Source organism: Megalops cyprinoides, chromosome 7 (assembly GCF_013368585.1).
Source record: "Megalops cyprinoides isolate fMegCyp1 chromosome 7, fMegCyp1.pri, whole genome shotgun sequence".
NCBI classification, from domain to species: Eukaryota; Metazoa; Chordata; class Actinopteri; order Elopiformes; family Megalopidae; genus Megalops; species Megalops cyprinoides.
This window is the reverse complement of record NC_050589.1, coordinates 23,746,497-23,773,392: the sequence shown is the minus strand read 5'-3', so window position 1 is coordinate 23,773,392 and position 26,896 is coordinate 23,746,497. Positions and strand designations below refer to the sequence as shown.

Below are 26,896 nucleotides of genomic sequence, written 5' to 3'. Positions count from 1 at the left end.
CTTGTTTGTGTCCTCAACTACTCCAAACATCTCAATACAAAATGTGCTCTGTGAACCATTTGAAAATTGTTACATAGTCATATGGAGGTCATTATTCTAAGCAGGAGCTCAAATTTATGTATAAAACTTAAATATATTCAGCAAATCAAAATGCAATGATAATCAGAGCACAAGTGGCTGAAGTGTAATGGAATAGACCATGCCCTTGTTTTTGCCACACAAACAGGATCTCTCTGTGTGGACTCCTACAGTCGGAGGAGTGGGAGGAACCAGCAATGAGCAGAATGTTGGGGCTTTGCTGGGACAACCTCTAAATATCTTAACAATTAAATGGGACCTTGGACACCAGGCCTCAAATAACAACACAACTGAACCATTACTTCAGCTTGATCAAAAACTCTCAGGGTGACCTGGGTTGTTCTCTGGGAAAAGCAAATGCAGGGTATGTGTTTGGTAGAGGAATGCCACATCATTCACCTGTTACAGAGGGCCTTTCTGCTTTGTGTGTGCTGAGTACTTCCAAGAAAAAGTACTTCTGCAAAAAGTAATTGCCTTTTTACCCATGCCTGAAATGTACTATCAAGCTCCACTCAGTTCCTTCAACATTAGTGTATATTAATTAATACTGAGATAAACTGCTGTTCATTTTTATGAGAATGATCTAAGCACCCTTTAATTAAATGACATCGCAATAGGATAGTTGTATGAGGAGAAATAAAACATTTATTTGTGCACTGTGAAATTCCTGACAGACTAGGATGTATAGCAGCTACACTAGAGAGATCCTCTTTGATAAGATGAAGGCAGTATATGTCAGTGCAGTAACATGTTTCATTAATAAAGAGTTTATTCTAACAGTTGAAATCCACATGCACAGTCACTATCCCTGGGTAATTACCCTCAGCTATGTGCCGTCTTTAAAAACCCATTGACGTTGACTCGCTTACTGTTGCATAGTGAGTGCTTTCCGTGAGTGGCTTGGGTCACAGGTCTCACGATGGAGCCTCAGGAATGGATGCCATGGTAACGGTTATGAGGCACCCCAGGCTCAAAGACTGTGGACTGCAGCGGGTTGTTGTCACAGTAAACCTCATACAGCACAAGGACAGAAGGGCTGTCTTAGGCTGCAAGCCACACAGTTCCATGCACTGGAAAACTGGAAAAAGAATGTCTTTCTGCCCTGTGATCATATAGGCTATATTCTCCAGAAATGCTGAAGTTTCACCATTCTCATTGCATTCATCAACAAATTTATTTTACACTGCGCACAACAACATCTCATGAGGTAAAGGTTTGCCAAGTCACACCGAAGAAAATGGTACATATTGCCTCCCTTTTTATCCATAACACACAGATAAGGACAGAAGCCCTGCGATACACCAACGTCATGTTCAGAGGGCAGACGTGTGCAGTAAGATATTTCATATCGTAGATTTGGGATATGTGCCAACTGGGTCAGCGATCTGGGCATAATGTAGGACATAGTTTTCATTACTGCTCCATTTTCTGTGGGGTAAAGCTGGTCAAATTGAGACATTTTTCCACATGAGCTTGTGAGATGTAAAAGCTGATGTAAAGTGGTGGTTTTTTCTGCCTATGCTGAACATATTCATTAGTGTGAATACTTTCCATCCCCGCATAATCTCATGACAGCAGTCAAGAAAGGGTCAAACTGTCACTAGAGATCTGTAATGTCAGACATGAGAGGCTTAATTAGGTGGAGTATCCAGTGATGTATTTTATGGTTTGAATTTGCTCATTAAATTCTAAATATGGCAATTTCAAGTATTAAGGTATGTATTTTATTCATTTACATTGTGATGTCATTTAGATTTTATTTTATTTTGGAATTCTAATTTATTTATTTTTAAACGTTATGCTGATCTGACTTTCACTGTGAAGTGCTTTGGACTGCAGTTTTATTATGAAATGTGCTATTTAAATTGTATTTTTCATTGTTGTGGTCAGCTGAAATGTGCAAGGCATGTAAAAATGGCCAAACAAATAGCATCCATCTCCAGGTCTTGTGTTGAATGTGGCTGGACCAGCAGTCTAGAGTGGTCATTGAGACCAGTGACCAGTAATGGCAGAGTTCCAAGCACTAAAAGTGGTCCCTGAAATGATTTCTGGAGTTTCAACGTGTTGAGCTTTGAAGTGACCATATCAAATCACAGCATTTTTGTCCTCAGTAAATGTTGTGCTTGTGCTGGGTGCTTATAAAAGCCATCAGGTGTTCATCATGCATCATGTCAAATGACCGGAAAATCAGTTGACTTTCGTTGTTGAAAGAGGGCCTTTGAGCAAGGCACACAGTTACTTTTGGCCTGTGGCCAGTGGAGATGCTCCAGCAAAGTGGGATTTTGGAGGTGCTTTGTGTGCACTCTCATACAGCACCCCCCTCTGCTCTGGGGAAACCTGCATCAAGGCCCTAATGGACCCTTCAGGCTCTGACAAAGCTGCATGAATTAGAAGCCCTTTCTCCTGCCCTTTTTTCCCCGAGGCCATAAACGTCAAGTGCACTTTCTCCAAAGTCTTTTAAACAGCAGAGACGTCCCACACTTGAGTGGCACACAACGGAAAAGGCCCCATCCTGACCGAGAATGTCCTGGCATGCCATGGGCCTCATCTCCCAGTGCAGGAGGAGAAGGAGACGGAGATGGCAGGAATGAACGGTAATTACTCTGCTTTTAATGAGGGCACCGAAAGGTTGGAAACAATAAGCCTGCCTTTCCCATGTCCCTGAGCGTAGAAGGGTCCTTCCCCTGGGTGGTCCCATCCATGCGTTGGGAACAGTCCTGCCAGCTCTGCCCCGGCAGTATGACTTTGTGTCTTTGATCAGGTCAGCTGATTTCATAAGCCTAGGCTATTTTTTTTGATGGGGGTGAATGTAAGGGTCTGGAAACTTAATGGCAACAATAGACAAAATTCTCTCTATTGTGTGAGAATGGTGATGAGAAAAATAAAAATGTATCTTGAATATTAAAAATAATTCCTCCTATCAATATACACAGGTGTATGTGTACAGGTGTGATGTAAACTTCAAGATGCCTGCTAAGGGCTATCATGATTCTAATGCTGTCCCTTGTGTCTTGCCCATAAAATTGTACAGGACCATTCAAACAGCATGTGGGTATATATTACTTTATGTTTTCCATAAAAAAAGATAATAAACCTAACAGCAGGGCTCACAATCTGGTGAAATCATTGTATTTCTCTGCAGTTAAAATGAGTTGAAATAACACTATTGTATTGCTGTGTATATGTTGTCCATAAGTTTCAAACATGATTTACCAATAGCTGGGGAAACTAACTGCAGTGGTGATTGTGTTTAATCGTGGGGGGTCACTTTTGGTCTTGCAAGCACCAATAGCAGCTTTCACAGTTGAACAAGCAAGGGAACCAATTGAAGGAAATGCTGGAGACTCTGAATGCAGGAGCTCTGTTTTTTCTGGGGATGTGATGAAGATCCAGTATGCCTTGGAATGCCTCTGAACCTAATATTGGCCTGTTTGGAGCATAATGCAATTAAACCTGGGTGTAAAACAAACAGCAGATTTGACAACATTGTGTGTTCTGGTAGAACAATCTTTACATCTGTACCTCCAGCTAGATCAACCGGGATGAATCATGTAAAAAAACAAAATCCATGTGAAACTCTTGTCACAGCACCAAGAGTTAATTACTTGCCTTTTTTGCAATCTAATGTATATGCAGATCTGTTCTCAGGCAAGAGCAGCAGCCAATGACAATCTAAGCCAAGCAATGACTACCCTATGACACAAGGCTCAGAAGAACCTCTAGTTTTGAAATTGACTAGTTCTTGTACACAGTGTACTGTATGCTGTACATACTGTTTTTCTTCTTTTACCCACCATGCCCAGGATAAGCTAATTAGAGAAACAGCATTAGAGCATAATAAGTACACAAATGAAACAATTATAGTGTGTGCAGATATCAAAGGCCGATGCAGAATTATGACAGCATCATTAAAGCAATACCCAGTGATGCTGAACCAAGCTGTCTGCTGGTCTATATGCTTAATTATTTGCTTGGCATGATGTCCTTATCCAGGGGGATTGTTCATATCAAATATCTGTGTAGCTCTGTTACTGAAGTACTTTCAGGTTATGTATGTTTCTCAAAGGTTCAACAGAAGTCACCACTTAATCAAAACAAGAATCTTCTGGCTACAAGTGCAATTCCTTGACTATTTCTATGTCACATTCTCAACCTGTTTTCTCCACCTACCTTCTCTTCTGATCCTGGGTTCAATGGCAGTCCCTATCTATGAATGGAAACTGCAACCTTGTGGTTACAAGCCAAATTCCTTCATTGCTATTGAACCACGCACCTGCTCTGCCTATTCTCGCTTCTGACTCGTGACCAGGTGGAGATAGAGGTAAAGCGCCCTCTACTGCCTCAACCTCAGCCCTGTAACATTGTGCTTAGACAGCTTTGTCCAGGCACAGGACACATGACCAATTGAATACATTCAGGAGGAAGCACTGTTTTCAATGGGTTCACGGCAGTATCTCAGCCCAGTGCTCTCTGACTGTAAGTCCTAAGGGAGAAGGTGACATATGAGCTGTGGTCTTGAGAGCTCACGGTTGCTTAAATGGTGACATCCTCCACAGTACTACTGTTACTAATACTGTTACAGGCTCATAAAAATACAAATTCAAACAGGCTTATATACAAATATATAAAATGTATAAATATAATCTTACGTAAATAAGAATATATACAAATAAAGAGATTTAACATGTTTCAAAAGCTACAGTCCCGCACAGGCATATGTACAGTATATAATGTCACTGTAGTGTGATGTTATTGAATCTGAATTATGAGAGCTGAGCTGAAGAGTCAAGTTGACATAACATTTTTGCATGAGAGGGTTGAGGTTTGCTGACATCAGTAGTTTCACCCTTATATTCCACAGATCTTCTGGTTTTTCCAACAGATTTATAATTAAGTGATGAAATAGTCCACACAAAATCCAGAATGCATTCAGTACAGAGTATTTGAATGCTTATATTAGTTAAGGGGCAGCTGGTGTGGACAAAAACCAGAGTATTATGTTATACAATACAAACAGCATGTCTCCTGCTGCTGCTTCGAAAAACACCACTGATTCCCATTGTTCAGATGATCCTCGACAAGAATAAATTGCTCAGATTTCCATGGCGACCTCAACATCATTAATGGGCTGGCTGTACATCTTCGTTCAGAGCAGATTGGAGGTGTGCACATGACACATCCCCCCACAAAAGCACCATAGCAAGTGCTTGACAGGTTATATATAACCATAACAGATTACAGGCTGACTGATGCTGTGTTTGCATTGCTCAGCCAGGGACCAGGACTGGGGCTTATTTTGACAGAAACGAGAGCAAGATGTACAAATCTGACACTGTCATCAACTAGTTCCTATCCAGAAGACACCATTTCAGTGCTTAAAAAAACATTTCAGTGTTTTAAAAAAGCATTTTTTAAATTGTAATTCTTCTCTCTCTGCTTGGCAGGCTCTGTTTCTGGGTTGTGCTTAAACAGAAAGAGTGAAAGCTCCTTTGTACTGTCGTTTGACTCCACTTGTGGGGCTTAACCGTTGAAAATGCTCGGTTATTGTACTGCCTGGAATTCCTTATTCTTTCAGTGGGCGTCCCTCTACAGCTCTGTCGGCCAATCAGTGGTCGGCCCCTTCCACCCAATTAGCATTCTGCAGTTGTGAAGCCCGTCAAGGATTTTTGTCCACAGTGAAGTTTTTATTGTTGTCCAGCCCATCCCACTCCCCCCCGCCCAACCCATCCTAGCAAACGGCATCCAGGCATCCACTGGACTCCGAGGAGAAAGCTATGTGGTTGCTACAAAGCATTTCTTCGAAAGACAGCTGCTGTGGACACTGAGAGGAACTTCTAGAGGAGCCGAGAAAGCAGCAGGTAGGAGGGCCTCTTACAGACGTGCAGCTGGGAGAGCCTGCTCCGGTCTAAATGAAGGCCAGCCCTCACGTCTCCAGCCCGCTGAAATTAGGGGGAAGAGAGGAGACTTTCAGATGACAGGGAGTTCTGGTGCCACAAGCAACACAAAGAGGGACTGGCCATTAATGAGAGAGGCTGCAAGAAGAGCCTGTGCAGACTGAGCCACGCTCTGCTCTCTCTGGGTTCGGTGCAAATCAGTTCAGCTCAGAGGTCGAAGGAAACGGGAGACAGGGCAGTTCCGCAGGCGTGAAAACGCTCCTATAGAGACACGTTATATTTCTGCCAAAAGGGAGGACCTCTTTTTTTGTTGCTGTCTGTTTTCTTTTGTGTGTTGCTTTGTCTGTGAGAAGAAGCGGACTCAAGCTGTTCTCTACTCTAAAATAACCAGGCGGGACAAAGTAAGAAGAGAAGGAAGAAGAAGTGAAAAATGGCCAATTCTGGATTCCAGCTTCTGGGGTATTTCTTGGCTCTGGGTGGGTGGATTGGCATCATTTCGACCACAGCTCTGCCACAGTGGAAGCAGTCGTCATACGCTGGCGATGCTATCATTACAGCAGTGGGCCTCTACGAGGGGCTTTGGATGTCCTGTGCCTCGCAGAGCACAGGGCAGGTGCAGTGCAAGGTGTTTGACTCCTTGCTGTCACTGGACGGTGAGTGTTTGTGAGACACACACGCACACACACGCACACACACACACACACCTGGGCTGGCCACAGTGTTGATTTCACTGCCTTTCCCTCTCTCTCTCTCTCTCTCTCTCTCTCTCTCACACACACACACACACACACACATACATACATACACACAGACATGTTCACTCACACACAGAAGTACACACATGTACGTATACACTCATTCACGTGCACAAAACACACACTCACACAGACTCTCATAAACCCAGCAAGCTGGTAAGGCGTACAAGACAAAATGATCTGGCACTTTGATACATTTTGCACACAACAGTATTCATTATCTATATTCTAGTTTTCATCCCCTGGTTGGTTCACATGTGTGTTTTAAAATCAATCTGTTTCCAAACAGCAAACAGATAGTGCCATAGACTCAAAATGGCAGATAGCAGACAGCATTCTGCCTGCCAGGATCTTCCAAGGTCAACATGCAGCTTTGTTCATGATAAACATACAGTGACAAAGAATTCATGACGTACTATACACCTAGATCCTCTGGCTTTGTCAAAAAGCACAAATGTTCTGATTAGCAAAACTTGCATATGCTCACTTGACAAGTCATTCTGTTCCTTCAATGGTGTGAACCGCTCTGGTTCACCCATTGTTCTGAAACACAGAGCCTGTTATGGGATGCCAGATGTTTAACTGTAATCTCTCAAACCACACTGAAGCGCAGTGAGTGATAATTATCTGGGTTTTTCCTCTCTGGAGTAATGCCTCACAGTAATGTTTCCCTCTGCACATAAAACTCTGCTGGTGCTCTCATCTGCGTTCCTGTGTTGTGGGTAGTCTCTCTTTGATTTTTCTCAAAAGCAGCTATCGATCTTTTCTCTTATTTCGAAGACATGATCCCACCCAGCCAAAATTCTTAGAAAATATAGAAGAGAAAAAGAGACTGATTATTCAATTATCATCTGGATTTATCAAATTAATAAATATTTAAGCCATGATGAAGTCGCCTGTTTGTAGTGCCCCAATATTGCTGGTGTTTCACAGTCGCTTTTTCCAAAAACACATAATACTTGGCAGTGTTTAATGTGTTTTCATAATCATTCAATGGTTGCCTGTCTCTGAGGGGAATGGATCTGGTTTCTCCAACAGTAGTATGCTTCAGGCGTTCAGTGCTTTATCTCAAGTCATTAGAGGGAGTTGCCTGCAGAGGAAAAGCCTCACAGAGAATTTAAAATGTATTTCCTCATACATTCTTTTGCCATCTCTTAGTGTTGCTATGTCCATTCATATCACATCTGCTGAGTGTTCCATTGTCTGCTTGATTTTCCATTATTGTAAGGACAGTTTAAATGGCCAACGCTTTGGATAAGGGAGAGGTAGTGCCTTCCATCAAATGAGCTGGGTGTTATCATTAGTAGTAATGGTTTTAGTTCTAATAGTAGCTGCAGTTGTTATTATTAGTAGTGGTTTTAGTAGTAATAGTTGTAACAGTATTCCTACAATCAACAATTGACTACATATATTTTCAGTTCCAAATTTTCAGTATGTCCTTGGAACTCCACCTCAAAAAACCTGACTCTTAAGAACCCTTCAACATAATAGACTGTTGAGCAATTTAAACGATTTAAACTCAAACCTCTGGATCAGTCCTACTCTCGAGTTTTCATATCTTGTTATTTAAGATTGTCCTGTTAAGAAATGCCTTTTTTCCGGGAAAATTCATCATAAACTAAAAGGCCACACCAATAAAATGACAGCCTCTTTGAAAATACACGTTGGGCCAAACATTAAAAAAGTTTTCCAAATGACATCAGTTAGAACGTAGTAGTCCTGTTGATTGAATACGGTAGTTATACTACGCATGTGGGTAAATACCTGAAGCATTATTGTTTCCTCATTGAGTGTCATCTTGTGATTCGTCCTATTGCATATTCACCTCTTCCATATTCGTATATTGCGACCTGAACAGAGAATGACACCCTTCATTTACTTTGGACTTGTGGTGCTGAATGAACAGTTCTTACCCGAATGTGTAACTACGCTGTCAGCAATGTGCAGTGCCTGTACTGTATTGTACTTTTGTTCCGAACACAAGCTAGCTAATCTTTTACTATCATTTACGTAAGTAACCAAGAATCATGGAGAAGAGGGCAAGACGTCGTAAGAGGCAGAAGAGTGTTCATTATGAACTCAATATTCTTTCCTTGGATGGAATGATCTACAATCATTCCTGGAAAACATGTTGCAGTCGCTGATTTACGCTAAGTAAGCCCGATCAGGTCACTCGTTACACTATCTGTATAACTCTCTGTGATACGTCTTTGGCTGTGAAACACATATCCCAGCTGTTTAAACTGTACATTTTACACACTGGCATCAAAAAAAAAAGTCACCATGGTAACAAGGCTTTCTGACAGCTCTTCTGAGGGAGGAATTTGAAACCCCCACCCCACCCAGCCCCTTAAAGAGAGTGACGGGAGCCTGCCGTTCTCTTCCCCCTACGCTTCTGTTGCTCCGTGTAAGGTCATCAGTTGCGACAGTACCATCAATGTTCTCGCCCGTACTACGTATTGGCACACACCAAAGCCCGCATTGTTTCCCCGCGGAGAGAGCCGGGACGTCTTTTCTGGATTAGTTATTGTTGTGTGCGCTGCCAGCTGAGCTTTGAGCAGCGCGCTGAGGGTTCGGGCTTTGGCTTTGGCAGCGCGCCGGGCAGCGCGTCCAGCTGTGGTCTGAGGGAGGTTTGTCTTTCTGTTTTTTGTGCATTGACAACTCAGAGTGACAAAAAAGCAGGAATCTGGAATGGATGGGGAAAACAACAATACAGCTTATTCTGAGCGAAATGCGCCAGGGCACAAACATCTACAAACCATGTTTCCCAAGATTATTATTGAAACCACAGCTCTTTATAATACAGTTTAAAACACATCTGCAAAACATTATCTTTCAACCAATGATTTATAGCATATTGTATAACATGTTTATTTGCAAAACCATCACAGATAGTATTTGTTTAAATTATTCACTACATTAGAGGACACAATCTCTTTTGTCTTCCCTCTGGCTCCATCCCCTCTGTAATGACAAAAATATGTTATCCTTTCCATCTGCTTGTGTTACAATGTTTGCAGCTCTGTGCTGTTCCAGTGAGCCACATGCCTTTGGCCTGTTGCAGACAGCAACTAATAGCACTGCGCTGAGTGTGAGTGAAGAGCTTCACAAATAATGCCACATGAAAAAACTTGTAGCTCTACTGTTCAAAACTCTGGATGGACCATTTATTTTACAGTGATACCCAGTCAGTAAAACGCCTAGGCTGTGTTTCAGCATTAAGAGTGTTCTCACAATGAACAATGGCCCCCTGCATTTTAAGAGCACAAAGGGTGGCCTATGGAAGTGTGCCCTCGTCTGCGACCGCGCATGCCTGTGGGTCCGTCCCCGACCCATGCCAGGCACCGACAGCGTTGGCACTGCGCTGAAGAGGGTGCGACACTGGGCACTGTGCCCCCAAGCTACCTTTTGCCTTTGCAGAGTCTCTCACAGGGAGGATCAGAGAGTCAGTCCGGTGGACAAAAGCTGGACTTCACTTGAACCAACAGAGAGATTCTCCGGGACCAGGATAAGGCCGCATTCACTTACAAACCGTTTAATGTCCCATCAAAGGCAATTCCATCAAATAAATCAAAACATCAAGGATGGGGCCATGACTTTAATACATTTACAAGAGCATATCCCATTTATGTCAGTGTCACGCTGATGTACCAAACATTGTGCGCATTGGCTTGCAGTCAAAGCTAATCATCAAAGTACACCTTTTCTAAAAGTGTTAATTTTATTGTTCTGTTGTTTCTGTCATGGAAGGCATATGCATGTAAATAGAATGAAGCTTGTTGGGTATCATTGGTTGCTTTCATAACTATGTTATCAGCAGACATCCAAGAATAATGACTATTTCAATTTATTTTATTTATTTACTTTTGGTATAAAAAAGAAAAATGTTACTGTCAGTGCTGCTTTTAGCAGCCACTTATGGCTTTGAAGCAGTAAAAAAAAATGTCTCTTTATTGAACTCAAATTTCTAATTTTCTGGGAAAAAGCAACAAGGGTTTGTAAATGAACAAATGGGAAAGTCATTAGTTCTAGGTACTGTGTACTTTCAATAAAACTTTAAATTTACAGATTTGATTTATAGACATGTTAGAATGTTAGAATCACATTTCTGTGCAGATCAGCTGTGGCCATGTTTTATACCCCTCTAAACAGGAATATAGTAGAGTAGAGGCACATCAATAAACTTCCCATTTGGTGAACCCAGTGTGCCCATGAATCCATACCTGTGTGTCTACTTTTCTGCATCCAGATGTGCCACTCCTAGATGGTAGTCTGTCCCTTTCTGCATTGCACATCCAGACGTGCTCTCATCACGTGGTAGTCTCTGTACTGAACGGTCTGTCTTTTTCTGCAGTGCACATCCAGACATGCCGTGCCCTGATGGTGGTGTCGGTGCTGATGGGCTTCATCTCCATCATCGTCAGTGTGGTGGGCATGAAGTGCACCAGAGTGGGGGACAACAACCCCCAGATCAAGGCCCGCATTGCCGTGTCTGGAGGCGTCCTTTTCCTTCTTGCAGGTGAGGTCCTCAAACATCAGAACCCTGATCTCGCATACTCAATATGACCTCACACATCAAATATGAGCTCACACACCACATGTGACCTCACACATGAAATCTTATAAGAGCACAGTAGTGTTTTATAGATTAACTAACTGCTCTGGGTTACAGCTAACGAGAATAAGAACAAAAACTTTAAATAATGCCATTGTATTTTTTCCTGCTAAAATCCTTTAATTTGAGTATAGTGGTAAGAAAACTGGAGATCTATAACATGTGGATCTCAGGATGGGGCATTGCTGTTGTATCCTTGGGAAGCTACTTACCCTGAGCTGCTCTAGCAAATATCCATCCATATAAATAGATAACATGTAAGATAAGGCTGTCAGCTGAGCATGAAAATGATGGCGTATAATGTTCTACTCTGATAGACAGATGGACAGACTAGTAATTATTCAGCAGCTTGATGGAAAACTAAGTCTCAAAATTGCCTCCTCTGTAGGGGTCTGCACACTGGTCTCTGTCTCCTGGTATGCCACACAGGTGTCCTACCAGTTCTTTAATCTCAACACACCTGTAAACGCCAGGTAAGTCGTATGTTCCATCTCATTTGCCTGTGTGATTTTTTTTTTTTGATTTAGTGTGAAGTAGGAAGTCATACACATACATAAAAGAACAAGGGTAAATGGCAATTGAGAAGATGATTAATTAAATGTCAACTATCAACTATTTCATGGTTGATGGACAGAGTAGCCAGGTCAGCACTTGTTTTCTCTTCGCTCATTACTCACCGCCTACTAAGATCACACATGGCCAAGTACTGTATTTGATTTCACTATGGAAGAGTCATATCCTTTCATTGACCATTTTAGCTATGATAATGGTTACGAATAATTAGGAATAGGCTGGTTTTGTTTGGTGCTGCTATCATGGACAGCACATTCCTGGTGATACTGATAACAGCAAAGACCCAGTACACTCATGAAAAACAATGGTACCTGCGTTTCATTCAGGTTGAAGTGTAATTAACCAAATCTGACATTCTGACATCTATAGAATAAAGCTGACTTCTGTTCCTTCTAAAAAGATGTTATTGTGATATTCATCCTCAGTGCATGCTGAAATTTCAATGTTTTAAACATGTTTGAGATGATAAATTCACTGATGATGAATGATGACAGAAGACTGTCTAAAAATGTTTTATTTTAAATTTGCGTAGCCATGTGGAAAGTGAGGGCACTGTGGCGCTAGGGCCTAATGAGACAGGCCCATTGACCTGTGCAGTCTTTGCAGGAGAGAAATCCCGCGTGACCCGTGGCCCTTTGTCACGCTGTGTTGCAGGTTCGAGTTTGGCTCAGCTCTGTTTGTGGGGTGGGCATCAGGTAGCCTGACTATGCTGGGGGGATCCTTCCTGTGTTGTTCCTGCCCCACCGACGATAGAAGAGGGCAACAGTACTACAGCCAATCACAGCCCTCTACAACCAGGGAGTACGTGTAAACCTCCACCACGCCCGTCTGCTCCAGACAAACAGAGACCAGAGGGCACTGGCAGCCAGAGACCCCAGCTTTCACCAGGAGTTCACTCTGTTTGTGCTGTGCCATGCAAACTCACTGACACACATACACCCACACACTGATGCACTCTCTCACGTTGACAGAAGTACCCACGGACATGGGCAAGCACACAAACATTCAGACAGACAGTGATTCATGCATGCACACACAAGCACAAACAAACACATATAGGCACTCATGAATGCACACACATTCACGCCCACAAACACACACAAACACATACAAACACACACACACAGGCAAACCAACACATACACTGTAAAAACAATGCAGGGATAAAAATTAAGGTAGTAATGTGAGACATCAGCAAGATATAAAGACAGAAACATCTGGATGAGGTTTCCTATCTAGGTATGCAGTTCACCACTGATACCTTTTCAGTCCAAATGAATGCGCATTACTGTTGTAAACATGTTCAACCAGCATCAAATAGTTTAAATATAAATAAAAAATGTGAGGATATTTCATACTATTCATAATTACATTTCAAATGTTTTTATTATTATTCTTTGAGAAAAAAGGCACATAATCTTAGATTTCACTTAATTATTTGTGCCACTTTTATGGAAAAAATGAGATCTTCACCTCAAATAATTAACCTATGTGGTAATTTCTATTGTTAAAACACTACTGCTTTCAACAAAAACACCATGAAGAACAGAAGCCTTTAACCGTTTGCCACAATTATTACATTCATAAAGCTTCCTAAAGGAACAGCTTTTACTGAGGAATTTTCAAAAGGGAAGCAAATATACATTAATGTAGTTGTTGTAGGAGAGATTTGTCTGAATCCCATGTTTGATGCCTTTGTAGATGGTTGATTAAACAATGATTTTTTTTCATAGGAGTGCACTCCATGTATAAAGAGATGCTCAGCATGTCAATGGTGAAAACAAAACTACACATCTCAAACAGATCTGTGATCGCACATCTCAACCCGCAAATCTCAAGTACAGGACAGACAGCACAGCACAGCATGATTTCAGGCAGCAAAGTGAAGTTGCTTGTGGTGTAATTACCAGAAGGACAGTCAGTGCCTAAATTTGGATAACAGACACAAATAATAAAATGAGTGGCTATCGCCTTTTTTGCCTCTGTTCACAGTTGAAGCTGTGGTTGCAGGTCTGTTTATTTTCAGTGTTCAGCTGCTTATTGTGTTGAATTGGTTGAAAATAACATTTCATTTCTTGTGATGCAACTGAATTCTGTGTGCCCATCCTCAGATCCCTTTTTCATGATTTGTCCGCGTAGTTTTTGCTTTAATGTTGCAGCTACTTTGTGCATGCTACGCAAATACCATATGCACCCAGGAATTATGGGTCACTTTTCAATGTTTCAATGTCATTTTCCAATGTACAGTATGTTAGATATATTGTAAACTACGAAGATGGAGACATGACACAACTGGAAAAAGTTTTCTGAAAAGATGATGAGAAATAAAGGATCTCTGAGCACTTAGCTTGCTGTTATGTATAAAATGCAATTCTAATCAAATAACAAGATATGTATGATATTAAATATGGGATTTCTATATGCACCACTTTTACACCAGCATTCTCCTTCACAATGTCTCAGAAAATCAAAATGGCACACCTGTCATTTGTGACAGAACTATTTAAAGATTGCACCTTTGAGTTAATCTGTTTATCAGTTATATTTCAATTAAAAATGGTGAGTCGTGAAACACAAGGAGTGACTGAGCTGATTAACATTAACAGTTTATTTAAGGAATTTTTGTGTTATTACCACCCACATGCTTTAAATAATCAGTGTGTAACGTCAGTTAAACCAGTCTTCTTTGAATCGAATCGAAACCTTCTCGGTGTCACATCATAGATGTACTATGGAGCATTGTTAGCCACATATGTGAGTAGATTCATGCCAACATGGCACTTCCTTCATTGTACACAAAGGGTACACTTCATTTAAGATTCACTCAGAAGCAAACGTATGTTCACAGCTCATTAGAAAGGCCAAAGCTTGTTTAAGATCTTAACATCTGACCAATCTTATTGCAAACCACTGTAATCAGATGACTGGTGGTAAATAAATACAATTCAAAATACAATTCTCAGTCTTCTCAAAATATTATTTTCACGACCTTTACACTAAAAAGAAAAAACAAACCTCTGATATTATATGGTACCTATCTTTATTGAGCAGACATCCTTATTCATGGTAAAGCATTTTCTCCACATGTTTGTGCCTTTACATAGCTGGATATTTACTGAATAAATTTAGGTTGAGAACTGTTGGCAAGGACACAACTGCGGTGCCTCTCCCTGGATTCAAGCCTGTAACTTTCTGGTTAAAAACCCACTCCTGTCACCCCTCATCCACACTACTGTCCCACAATTCTCTCTCTCTTAACACTGTTTTATTTTCACACCACTCTCATTATTTTCTGTCTGTGTCACTGTGTGCATCCCATTGTCATTCTACTAAAAAAGAAGAAATCAGTAAAGTGTAAATCAATGTGATTCCCCTCTCTTCTAATGCTGTTCTCTGGCTCTCTCTCTCTCTCTTTTCTCTCTCTCTAATTCAGGATTGAGTTGTTGACTGAAAGTAGTTCCCCTGACTGACCACTCCCAGCCTTGTCTTGAGGATTGTCCAAGTTGAACTCACTGTGTCAAGTCTGATTCATACTGTGGACCCTTATCACTGTCCTTTGGCCTTTGTTTTGCTCCTTAAATGGATGTACAGTATCCTATCAGCATCTGATACAAGACCATGAGTCAAGATCAAGGTTTCTCCACTCCACGTTACTGCTGTGCCCTTTGACATCTGTTTGAAAATGGAATGGCTGTAGAAACAGGTTTGCAGTCACTTTCACTGACAGCACTATCCTGGCCGCACCGTATGTTGTACGTATGTCTCTAAAAAACCTGGGGTATGTAATTTCTCACTTATCCCACAGTGCAAAGGATTTTATTTTAGTCCTCACTGTGGTTTTCGTTATTTTCTGAAACCACAGCTGTATATTTCCACATACACATTATTTTCCTTTACGTCACAGACTAAGTGTACCTCCAGGCATAAGGAGATTGATATTTGAGGACATTTTGGATATACAGGAAAGAAGTCTTTAGGTCACAAGCTGTTTAGAAATTATTGCAGACCAGAAACTCATTCATGGCAACACACCCAAATACAAATAAATGTCCCTGCAGAAACTGTCAGGCAATATCAATATTTCATACGTACATTTCAAGAAAGGCAGAGCTTCACTGCAGTTGGTAGTTCATTAGTGAACTGAAGTTTTGCGATAAACTTTGCTTTACCAGTGATTTAGTGATTTAGTTTGTTTCAAATAGTTTAACTTAGTAATACAGTGTTAAACACCATGTTGACTCAACTTTTACAGCACAAGACTTGTATATTATTTTCAAATGCAGTGATGTAATAGTTGGGTAACTGAAGAAAACACAAATTCATTCAAAATGAAAATTTCTGTATATAGATTTCCTGCTTCGATGAATGGATCCATCTGTGAACAGCTTACATTGCCAATTTATGTAATGTGCAAATGGCTTCTGTTTTTTTATGGGGTTTGTTCGCAATGTTTTGCTGCTTGTGAAAAAAAAAAAACAATAATGTGGTTGGGACATGTCTGTAATTTTCTGTCATTTAATAAAATTAACAAATAATTCTAAAAATGAGAAACAGTAGTGATGCTGAAATATAATGTCATTATAACTTGCTGCATGTATCCAGAGTCACTCATTAGGCCATCATGGGAAGATACATTACGTACTGTATGTGTTGTGGGATTAACAAGAACACAGTTGCAGAAAAGCCAATGATACTATGATTTAGCAGTGGGCTGAAAGACAGTGCTAAATTGTGAGTACTAGTTTTAGCACAGACGTAAGTGTTTACCGCTGTGCCCTATTAACAACATACCTGCATGATAATAATATACACGGAGTATGGCATTGATCTATGAGAGCTACATTACCTCATACCATATACCATAGTGCCATGGTGCCAAAGCAGCTTTGGTGTTATGATGATTTCTAATACATATGCCACAGTAATAGTGTAAAACAAGACTACATACACAATGACGATGCAATCGATTAGACAAAGTTACTTTCTCTTCCATAATATTTGAAAACAGTTTATTCAACAATATACACTACACAATACAATACCCTGTTATGAATTACTCTTGCAGGAGCAGAAATAATTGATCAAGTGTCTAAGCAATCTCAGACATTGAAGTAAAACTTGACAGAAAATTGTCCCGTTCAGTCTTGTTAGAGTAGGATTTTAAATGGACTGGGGAAATGTAGGCCTTATGCCTATAGGATCAAGCGGTGTCTGTCTTTTAAGTGAAACACCAAAAATACAAAGGACAAAGTCACTACTTGCTGACTCCCTTTGACTGATGTAGGTAAGTGGGTTACTGGTGTCTTTCTCTATGACTTTTGAAGTTATGGTGTTTTAAGCTGCGTACACATTATGTCAAAACTGTGACATAACACAACATTTTCTTAAAATAAAGAAGCAAAGAATTAAGCATAATGTAGTTTCCTGGAGGCAAGCTTTTAAAACAGTATATATGGATGGCATTTTGACTGTATGAATATTTGTGTTTATTGGAGACAGAAAATCCATTATAAATAATATTTATAGTTATTTTCCCTGGACTGTACCTGCCCAAAAGAAGACAAATAACACAAACTCTTATGAAACATTGACTGTGAGCTGGGCAAGATATCAGCAGCTTGTGTGACGCTTTTTGCTTTACAGCTTCCAAAATGTTAGACAGAGGAAAATTACCACCCAACAATGGTTGACGGAGCTTGGATGCAAGGCCCCGGGCAATGCTAGCTTGACTTCGTAATCATGTCTGTGAAAGTGTTAATGTCATTAGCTTCACTGAAACTGCACCCTCATAAGCATTCAGCGCACACACCCCTGCACTTAGAGGTTCAAAAATAGCCATGGAAAAACCAAGGTTTATTTACTGGATTTCTTGGTGTCACAAAAGGTCTCCATATTCGGAATGCATAGGTCCTGAATCAGTTTGGCTCTGTCCAGCTTGAACATTCTGAACCCCCACACCATTTTACCACCACCCCCACCCCCAAGAAAAAAAAGAGAAACATTCCAGCTCCTCACCTCTCTCACCACGCGAAGGTCAAGAATTATCAATTGGCAAACCTTCATGTAGAATCCAAACATGAGTCCTGGCCGCTCAAAGTGGAGGTAAGTCTGATTTCTCTCTTACATAATGTTTTTAGCATGTTGTGACAAAAAACAGGCCGTGAGATTCACAGGGGAAGGTCATTGATGTGTAGGTATTGTGTTCTTTTAGAACATTGAGAAGGTTAATGACATTTGCTTTGTTTTGGTCACATTGTTTTCTGAATGGCCATTTTGGTTCAGTAGGCTGCTTTCAGTGTGGTGAAATGCCATTTTCATAGTATAGTACATAGCAAGTATCTTTTTAGAAGGAGAAAATTTTAGGGTTGTTTTTCTAAAATTGATGTATCAGACACCTGTTTGAATATATCATATATCATTTTATTTAATAAATCTGGCTAAACAAGCTCAATAATGTTGTGTTTTGGAAATGTTGCATTGACTGTGTCATCACTGTATTATACTTTACACCATTTCTGATTGCCTAAGCCAAAGCTATTAAATATTGTACATGTAACCACAAACAAGCAATTTAACTTCAGTTAATTTCTGTCAGCTGAAAACCACCATGGTTGTGACAAGTTCAGATTTGAGAGAGTGTTAGGCTAAATTCTGCATGTAATAAAATTACAGCTCGTAAACGTATGAGAACCACTCTAAAAGCAACATATCAGATGTTTGCTGATATTTGTGTTAGGCTGTATATTAAACTGATGTGTCACAAAGCAGAGGGCTGAAATAAATTATTTGTTTTATTATTATTTACTTATTATTGTAAGTAAAGATATCATAAATTACAAGTAAACAATGAAATATTTTAATATTTTATATATTATAATAAAATCTTTCAATATTCAGTTGTTCACATCTGGAGTGAATAATATTTATTGGCATGAAATGGATGTTTGAGAGTGGTTTGCACTTCCTCCTAAGGCTTTACATTTAAAAAAAAACAGCCAAACCAAAACAAAGCATGATTTTGCACAATAGGATAATCTTACACCCATCTCATTTTTACAGCTGCACTGAATGATAGTTATTGACATGAGATGAATGTTTGGGATTAGTCTGCGCTTCCTCCATAGACTTTACATTCAAAAACAACCAAAACAAGGCACAACTCTGCACAACAGGAAACTATGACATCGAAAGTATTGGTCAGGCCACGGATGCTGTACAGACATTAAAACAACACAAACTAAGAAGGATTAGGGAAGATCTCCAAAAATTGAAGAATGCAAGGCTTTTGCCCATGACTTAACATCCAATAAGAAAATTTATTTATTTGCCTTTTCTATTGATGATATGGATTTATAACCAGTGTTGTATTATAAGTCTGTTTGGAACATGATGTTCTGCTAAAGCAGCCCCATGGGTCTCAGGAAATTAGTCAAGAGTAGTTGGAATGAGCAAACTGAATCTTGGGTTTAGGACAGTTTGGTAAAAAGATGTTTTGTTTTTGGAGTCCTCCAGAGTGCAGAATGATCGTGGTCCTTCAGTTCATGGCTTTCCTCTTGGCGCTGGTATCCACAGTCTTCCTCATCGTGGCTACCTGGACAGACTGCTGGATGGTTAACGCTGATGATGACCTGGAGGTGAGCTCACCTGCCCTCTTTCTAAAAACTGAAGGGCACAGCTTGTCCTGTCTCATTAATTAACACCTTCACAAGGTGCCCCAACACTAGATTCAGTGACAGCAACCACCTATTATACATGTTGTGCATTATTAAGCCGTCATAGAAAATAACCTATAGTTGCATATAGTATATATGTAAATTGATAACAAATGACAACACTGTGACATACAAGAGTGATGTAGTGCTCTCACATTACTTCCCAGGTTATAGAAGCACATAGCTCTGTAAAGATTTTCTGTAATATTGTGGTTAATAAAAACATAAAACAAAGACCATTGTTAGCATTTCACCCTTATTATAAAACACAAGAGAATAAAAGGGTCATCTCATAAACAGGCTCCCTCTGTTTCTCTTTTGAGAAAGAGCAGACCTTCACAGAGATCCTCAACATCTTTACTAGTGGTAGAACAGCAAGCTTCATCAACCCTGTTAATGGGTGGGGCTGTCACAGACTGACCAATCAATACACATTCTTCTCCGTAGGAGAGGACTCTTATTGGTTGAGGTTAGCAAGTAGCTGCTTTTTGTGTCCTCACAGGTGAGTCAGAAGTGCAGGGGACTGTGGTGGGAATGTGTCACCAACACACAGGATGGCATTCGAACCTGCGACCAGTACGAGACCATCCTTGCAGAACACCCATGTGAGCCACCACTCCCCCCTCACCCATATATACCAACAAACAAAGAGCCAAATAACGAGCACCTCATTTTGTTACATTCTCTAAAAAAAAAAAATTAAATATGCAAACTACACAACTTGCTTTAACCAATATTACCACAATGCGTTCCTTTGTTATTCATTTTAGTTGAGACAATGCATGAGTGTTACTTATTTCAATATTTTTATGCATTGCCATGAGCTTGGCAGTTGTTAAAGAATGCTATGTAAAAATCAGAACAGAGGTAACACATTTTTATCTTTAGAGTTGTGAATAAGGTGCATCATCATTAGACTAAATGTGGGCATAGGTTTCTGTTTTAGGAAATAATTTTGGTATGTTGCCAGATGCCTCTGTAATATACACATTATACACGTTACATTGCTAACCATTTAGTGTTGTGTACAGTATAGTTGTATTGTTGGTTGGGAGGGTCTTCTCTAGATCTTCTTTCTTCTTTCAGCAGGGAGTGTAAAATTATACATACACTTCTGACGTCAGCACTACGTTATACACTGAAGCCTGTTAGTGTATGGTCAATAGTGTCCAGTTTATGCATCGTTTCATGCCACTTTATTAGATGCATTGTGTAGGTCCCTCTGGATAAGACTGTCTACTAAATGGAATGGGATGGAATGTGATGTAATGGAATGGAATAGAATGGTATGGAATGGAGTGGAATGTAAGGTTTTTGAAAGTTAGTGAACCCCTGAGTTTGTTAAACATGTACATTAGCATCCTCTAGTGGCATTCATGTGAAATGAAATCAAATTTTGTTGCAGGAGTTTGCATATACCCAAGTAGAAACAGTGGTCAAAATGTCAGAAACCTAAAAATAGCCTACAGCTATTTATCCCCAAAATGGTTTTAACTCAGTGTTCACTTTTTAAAATTTGTACAATATAAACTGACACAGTGCTCAGAATCAAATGCCACTGAGCAATTGTGTAAAAAAGGAGGGCCAAAATTTTGAAAACTTTTTCAAATGCATGCCTCGATGATAAATAAAAATGTGGCCAAATCTCTACTGTGTTCTACTCAGTAATACAGTAACACAAACAATTATAAATAAGCATTCCAAGTTCCAGGTCTCCGAGGTAATATAAGGTCTCTTGAAACCCAGAATGGATGAAAGGATCATACTGTGAAGGCCTATGAAGTCTTCACCCTCCCGTTACTGGAAGGAGCTGTCATGAACTTTGTGTAAGGATCCTCTCTTGGTCTCTTGCAGTGAAGATTGTACTGACCCGGGCCCTGATGATCACGGCAGACATCTTGGCCAGCTTTGCTCTCATCATTCTGGTGCTGGGCCTGGACGTCATCAAGCTGCTCCGCGAGGAGCCGCACATCAAGCTCAGGATATGCTATTTTGCAGGGTTTATTTTCGGACTGGGAGGTAAGATGGTTGCCATACCACATGGCCAGTGAAGCAGACATCAGACAGGAGAGGTTCTGTCAATTAAATATGATGCCTTTAACCTCCCTTAAGATCACTGACCTGCCACGCTGCCGACATGAAAAGCTTTCTTTCAGTTGGTGTGTGGTAAAACATTTCACCCAATAGGAAATTTTAAAGTTAGTATCAAAATATATGGATCATATTTTCAATTGTTTAAATTATGGAAACTTCCATATGTGCAATTTTAAGAAATACATATACCATAGAATACATATTTGCACTAAATATATACATATATACAGATATACAGCCCTGTTAACTTTCATAGATGTACAGTCCTGTTTGTTCAGGGATGTAGATGTAAGCTGTAACATACAGTGTCACCAATGGGCTGTGAGACTTTCAATTTAAATTCCAAGAGGACAGTTCAAGGTCACTGATGGAAATCAGTGGAAATTTTAAATGACATCAGTAGGTATTTTTTACATAATTATCAATAAATGTATGGAATGAGTTCAGCGGACTTAATTATAGATTGCTGGCGAACAAGACGAGTTGATGCACTGGTCTCACCAAACACTTTATAGTATAGATTGGTTGTGTGTTTAAAAGAATTAATAAGTGCATTGTACTTGTACATGAAAAATACATTTTTGATGTTTAGTTCTTGAGTGGAAATGAATGTTTGGATACAAATGTTTGGCTTTTCTCCCCGCAGGGATTCCAGGGATGATTGGATCAGTATGGTACGCAGTTGATGTGTATGTGGAGAGAGCGACCCTCGTTCTTAAGAATGTCTATTTAGGAATGCACTACGAGTTTGGCTGGTCCTGTTGGCTAGCAATGGCTGGTTCTACTGGATGCTTTCTGGCCTCCATAGTACTAACTTGCTGCCTGTATATTTTTAGAGGTGAGGAAACATGTTGACTGTCACACATTTTAATGATCAAGTATGTCAGACACATTACGGTATGCCTTTTTCTATCACAGATCCAGATGAACCCAAAATGGCAAATATTTCTCTCAATTGCTGTCATTTTCACAGATGCCAGATCTTCACAGTACCACAGGTCCATATATAAGTATGGAAGAACTGCAGCAGGGAAGAAATATGCCATGGACTCACGTGTGTGAGGAAGGCATTGCCTGCTGTGACAGGAGACGACCACAAGGAGGCGACAGAGAGACACAGGAGAGAGGGAGAGAGGGGCTCAGTGACTACAGAGAGGGATTGTGATGTCATAGAGGAGCTAGCCAGCCTGAAACACGGGACCAATTTCATTCCAACACCTGGGCAGCTCCATGAGGTTAATGTTTTCGTCTTTCAAATTCATAGCCGGGCTTCTAATCTCAGAATGAACTTCAAAATTCAAAAGGCTTCATTCTGTACACTTATATATTTTTCAAGGATGTTTGTCTGTGGAAAAACATGGATTCACCTGAGGCCACGGATTTTCTCCTTATGTATTTTTTTTCCAACTACAGCAATCATTTGTAGCCAAATCCTCTAATGGACAAATTGCGAATAGAGAGAGGGACAACCCCCAGATTATTCTAATAAAAGCCATTCATTATTATTTATCTGACAACAAGATTGTTATCTGTGTAATCTTGGCATGTGACTGAGATTGGTATGAAATGGCGCATCAATGTACAGCCATATGGACACATTTTCAGTATAGTTATTGGTGAAAAGCAACATCAGTCACTGTCAAAAATGGTGAACTTCCCCATAACCCTGGCAGTCATAGAGGGTTAACTACAGACATAAAGAAGACCAGCTCCTACCCTTGTATATGATTTATGTGTTTTTTGTTAATTGTTTTGTTTTCAGCAGCAATGTGAAAAGCTAAACAATTGTTTGTAGTTCTTCTAGACTTCTGTGTTACATATGTAGCAGATATTAAATAAAATATTGGAATATTTATTGACTCATTTAGAAGCGTGCTATTAATGTTGCTTGTGTGGTTGCAGCTGTTTGAATTGAGGCAGACGCACAGCATGTGTGCTTTTAGGTGATGCACAGTCATTTCATGTGAAATATTTGGCACTTGATTGAATACTCAACACTAGATTTTCACAGATGTGCCACTATTGTCAATGAACACAGGACAGCGTAAATACAGTTGATTTGGTTTAATTTAACGGAGGTTTGGTACCGTGACCATAAACACAACAAGGACGAACAAACAAATACACAAAAGGTAAGGTGTGCTAGACAATAGCATTTTTTACATCACAGTTTCCTGTTATACTGATATATACATATATGTCATTTTGTTGCAGTCTTACATCACATGTGATTTTGTTTGAATCTGGCAGTACCTTCACTTGGTGTTGACCAACTAACCAACTACATGTTAACTCAGAACAAAATCAAAGTGTAAAAGGTGGGCACCTGGACTCTGATCTGGGCAGTGTGTTAAGGATAATCAGACCTTCTGTGGGGTAAAGGGGGCTGTAGTGATGCTGGATCGGCTGCTCTGTGGGTATTGCAGGTTTGCCAAGTGCAGTGCTTCCACAAACAGGCAGCAATAGGACACACCACAATTACACAGAGCAGGACCCAACGCAGAGTGGACCACGCATCAGAACTGAGGGAGGGGACAGGATGTGTCATGTTATTGATGAACCAGCTTGTGCAGCAACACAGCAAAGGGTTAAATTGCATAATTTTCATATTTTATCAAATCAAACAGATGATAAAAGTATCAATTCATATACATATATCAATGTCAGTGAATTTTTATACATACAGTAAGCATCTGTCAATTTAATCATCATAATTATCATAATCATATCTATGATTCCACACTCTATGGTACATTACAATAAAGGGGAACATAGAAAAAAGTCATTACGTCATTTCTAAGGTGTTTTCACATGACTTACTGTGTTCCACTGTCCACTTGTGGTCTTGTGGTAAAGGTTCTCACTGGTAAAGTGGTTGGTGTAGGAAACTCCAAGTCTAACAACAAGTTAATATCATTTCTCTGTAAATTATATATAGAGATTTTTTGATAATGCTTATTTTTGCAACAGTTTTATTTGAATGTCCATGTACTGACATATACAATAATATATATAATAAATAGTGGTACATTAGTTAGTCTACAGGTTATTTTTTGTGCAGTTATAATGGTCCAGAACATTTTCCAGCTGAGAACTGGCAAATCACAAGTCCCCTGTGAGCAGTCTGTATTTGTTGGGATGGGTTCTGATGAGGTGGGCTTGCCAAGGCTGAAAGCAACTATTGGGTGGAACTTCATAACCCCATCGCCCCCCCCCCCAAAGCCGAGTGTTTCTGTCCACCTGTGTTCGTAGCTGTTTGTATCATGCATGCACCATAACCAATCTTGAACTTACTTGAAACTGAGCTGTTTCTGGTAGTGGGGTGACGTGCTGTGGTAAATGAACAACAAGAAAAGAAAATGGCAATGAAACAACCAGAGCAATTCCTATTTCACTCTTCAGAGCACCAGAACAACCTGTCTCTGACAGAGCAACAGAACAACCTGTCCCTGACTAAGGACAGGTATGTTTTTAAGCAGCTACTATTGTTTTCAGCTTGACTGCAATTGGGAAAAACAAATAAAATGTGAATAATTAATCCTCAGAATAAATAGCATACTGAATATACTGACCAAAAATGTGTGAATGAAATATAAACCTATAGGTATCCTATAGTTCTTTGTTAGAGAGGAAAATGCTGAAGTGAAACAAAAACTGCTGGTTTTAAGCTTGTGTAGGCAACCTCCTCTGTGACAATAAGCTGTCAATGCTTCAAAATGCAAAGATTGGTAGAATTTGTTAAGCAGAAAGATCAGTTGCAAGATGTGATTGCCGGCCGTGTAACCAGAATGTTGCAGGTTCAATCCCCTTTTGGCAAGGAGAAAGGAACTCAGCCAGAACTTCAGGAATGGAAACAGCACTCCCGATGCATAGCAGTTTGATCCAATACAGGTTTTATTGGAAAATGAAAATTAATTGCAGTTATTCCAGAGCCGATTTACAGCCAGTAGACAAAAGAAGACCTGGAACATCTCAAACTGCAATGCAGTGGGACTGCTGTTTCCATCCCCTGTTGAATAGCTTCCAGTATCCATCTTAGAAATGGGTATAACATGAGATCACTTCTGAGCTTGGTGCTGAGCTGTGTGCATCATATTTAATTGATAGCAGAGAAATACAGTGACGTCCCGCACCTCCGGTTAGAGTTACCTGTATATCGAACCTGCAGGTACACAGGTGCGTATTCATTCCTCCACTGTTTGCTGATGACACACCAGTACTTGCCCTGGTCCTCACGCCGGAGTGCAGTGATTGTCACGGAGATCACACAAGCGTCTTTGTCCTCTCTGATAGAGGCCGTCTCTGTCTCGATGGGCCCTGTGGTCTTCACCACAATCTTGCAAAACTCATACACGTCCCCTCTGCACCAGTACTTTGTGTTGCCCCTGTAGCGCTGCTGATACTGGCACTGGACCGTGACAGACTCTGCCGACGTGCCAGTCACCACACGTGGAGCCACAATGGCAGACCCCAAGATGGTTTCACAAACTGGAAGTTTCATGTGGAAAACAACCACACAGTTGGAAGACACAAAGCAACGTATTATACACCCTAATTCAGGGCAACGTGAATAGCTTCCTTTTATCAGCCAGTCTTCCAACTCCACAGCAAAAGGCCCTGGCTTATTATTCAATGGTATTTAGTATTTCTCTATTGGTACAAATAACAATCATACACGAAGTTCTATCCCACAGGTACCTTGCAGCTCATAAAATTGGACCAATTCAATTGATTGTAATACAAAAAGCTACATAGTTACCTGAGAGGAAAAGTATGAAAATCACAGAGCTCTTCATTGCTGTCTTTGAGGGGGGTTTCTACAGCACAGAGCTCTTTGTGGCTGATATAAAGGAGACAAGAATTTTCATTGGCTGATTTGAGACAGAGTGGAGATTGGAATGTGGTTCATTGTATTTCCTTCCTCTTTTTGCTGTTAAGGAAGGAGTGGCCTAGAGTTTTGAAACATGTATCATCACCAGACTTGTTGTGTGTGTGTGTGTGTGTGTGTGTGTGTGTGTGTGTGTGTGTGTGTGTGTGTCTGTGATCAATGATAGTGAGTAGTCCGTGTTTATTCAGTTTGATATGGGTGTTTGCAATGTCAGCTCTTCAGTTATGACAACACTTCATAACCAAGGGCCATAACCATTGTAACTATCCAGCTGTAATACTGGATAT

General features: G+C 40.3%; 3 protein-coding genes across 3 annotated transcripts; 2 read left to right on the top strand and 1 right to left on the bottom strand.

The window, feature by feature from the left end:
* The first annotated feature begins 5,835 nt into the window (after positions 1 to 5,835).
* LOC118780673 (claudin-19-like) lies at positions 5,836 to 16,015 on the top strand. Its single transcript, XM_036533302.1, has 5 exons — positions 5,836 to 6,625; positions 11,082 to 11,246; positions 11,731 to 11,815; positions 12,570 to 12,716; positions 15,349 to 16,015. The coding sequence occupies exons 1-5, from the start codon at positions 6,403 to 6,405 to the stop codon at positions 15,383 to 15,385; spliced, it is 657 nt and encodes a 218-aa protein (XP_036389195.1). The 5' UTR covers positions 5,836 to 6,402; the 3' UTR covers positions 15,386 to 16,015.
* Positions 16,016 to 19,435: 3,420 nt separating this feature from the next.
* Positions 19,436 to 22,576, top strand: LOC118780376 (claudin-16-like). The gene is made up of 4 exons (XM_036532825.1): positions 19,436 to 19,549; positions 20,130 to 20,232; positions 21,482 to 21,646; positions 22,368 to 22,576. Exons 1-4 carry the CDS (start codon positions 19,436 to 19,438, stop codon positions 22,574 to 22,576), a joined length of 591 nt encoding a protein of 196 aa, XP_036388718.1.
* A 1,331-nt stretch (positions 22,577 to 23,907) lies between these two features.
* Positions 23,908 to 26,517, bottom strand: LOC118781397 (CMRF35-like molecule 5). The gene is made up of 5 exons (XM_036534418.1): positions 26,481 to 26,517; positions 25,871 to 26,209; positions 25,016 to 25,051; positions 24,542 to 24,617; positions 23,908 to 24,243 (listed from the first exon to the last, which is right to left on the bottom strand). Exons 1-5 carry the CDS (start codon positions 26,515 to 26,517, stop codon positions 24,072 to 24,074), a joined length of 660 nt encoding a protein of 219 aa, XP_036390311.1. The 3' UTR covers positions 23,908 to 24,071.
* Between the last annotated feature and the right edge of the window lie 379 nt (positions 26,518 to 26,896).

Bases quoted from the DNA above. Each gene is read 5' to 3' on its own strand.
- LOC118780673 (XM_036533302.1), top strand. From the start codon at position 6,403: ATGGCCAATTCTGGATTCCAGCTTCTGGGGTATTTCTTGGCTCTGGGT. The intron at 6,626-11,081 runs GTGAGTGTTTGT...CTTTTTCTGCAG, and splicing joins CTCCTTGCTGTCACTGGACG to TGCACATCCAGACATGCCGT. The intron at 11,247-11,730 runs GTGAGGTCCTCA...CCTCCTCTGTAG, and splicing joins CGTCCTTTTCCTTCTTGCAG to GGGTCTGCACACTGGTCTCT.
- LOC118780376 (XM_036532825.1), top strand. From the start codon at position 19,436: ATGATCGTGGTCCTTCAGTTCATGGCTTTCCTCTTGGCGCTGGTATCC. The intron at 20,233-21,481 runs GTGAGCCACCAC...GGTCTCTTGCAG, and splicing joins CATCCTTGCAGAACACCCAT to TGAAGATTGTACTGACCCGG. The intron at 21,647-22,367 runs GTAAGATGGTTG...TTCTCCCCGCAG, and splicing joins GTTTATTTTCGGACTGGGAG to GGATTCCAGGGATGATTGGA.
- LOC118781397 (XM_036534418.1), bottom strand. From the start codon at position 26,517: ATGAAGAGCTCTGTGATTTTCATACTTTTCCTCTCAG. The intron at 25,052-25,870 runs GTAACTCTAACC...CATTTACCACAG, and splicing joins CCTGCAGGTTCGATATACAG to CACGTCACCCCACTACCAGA. The intron at 24,244-24,541 runs GTAAGTCATGTG...CCCCTCCCTCAG, and splicing joins CAAGTGGACAGTGGAACACA to TTCTGATGCGTGGTCCACTC.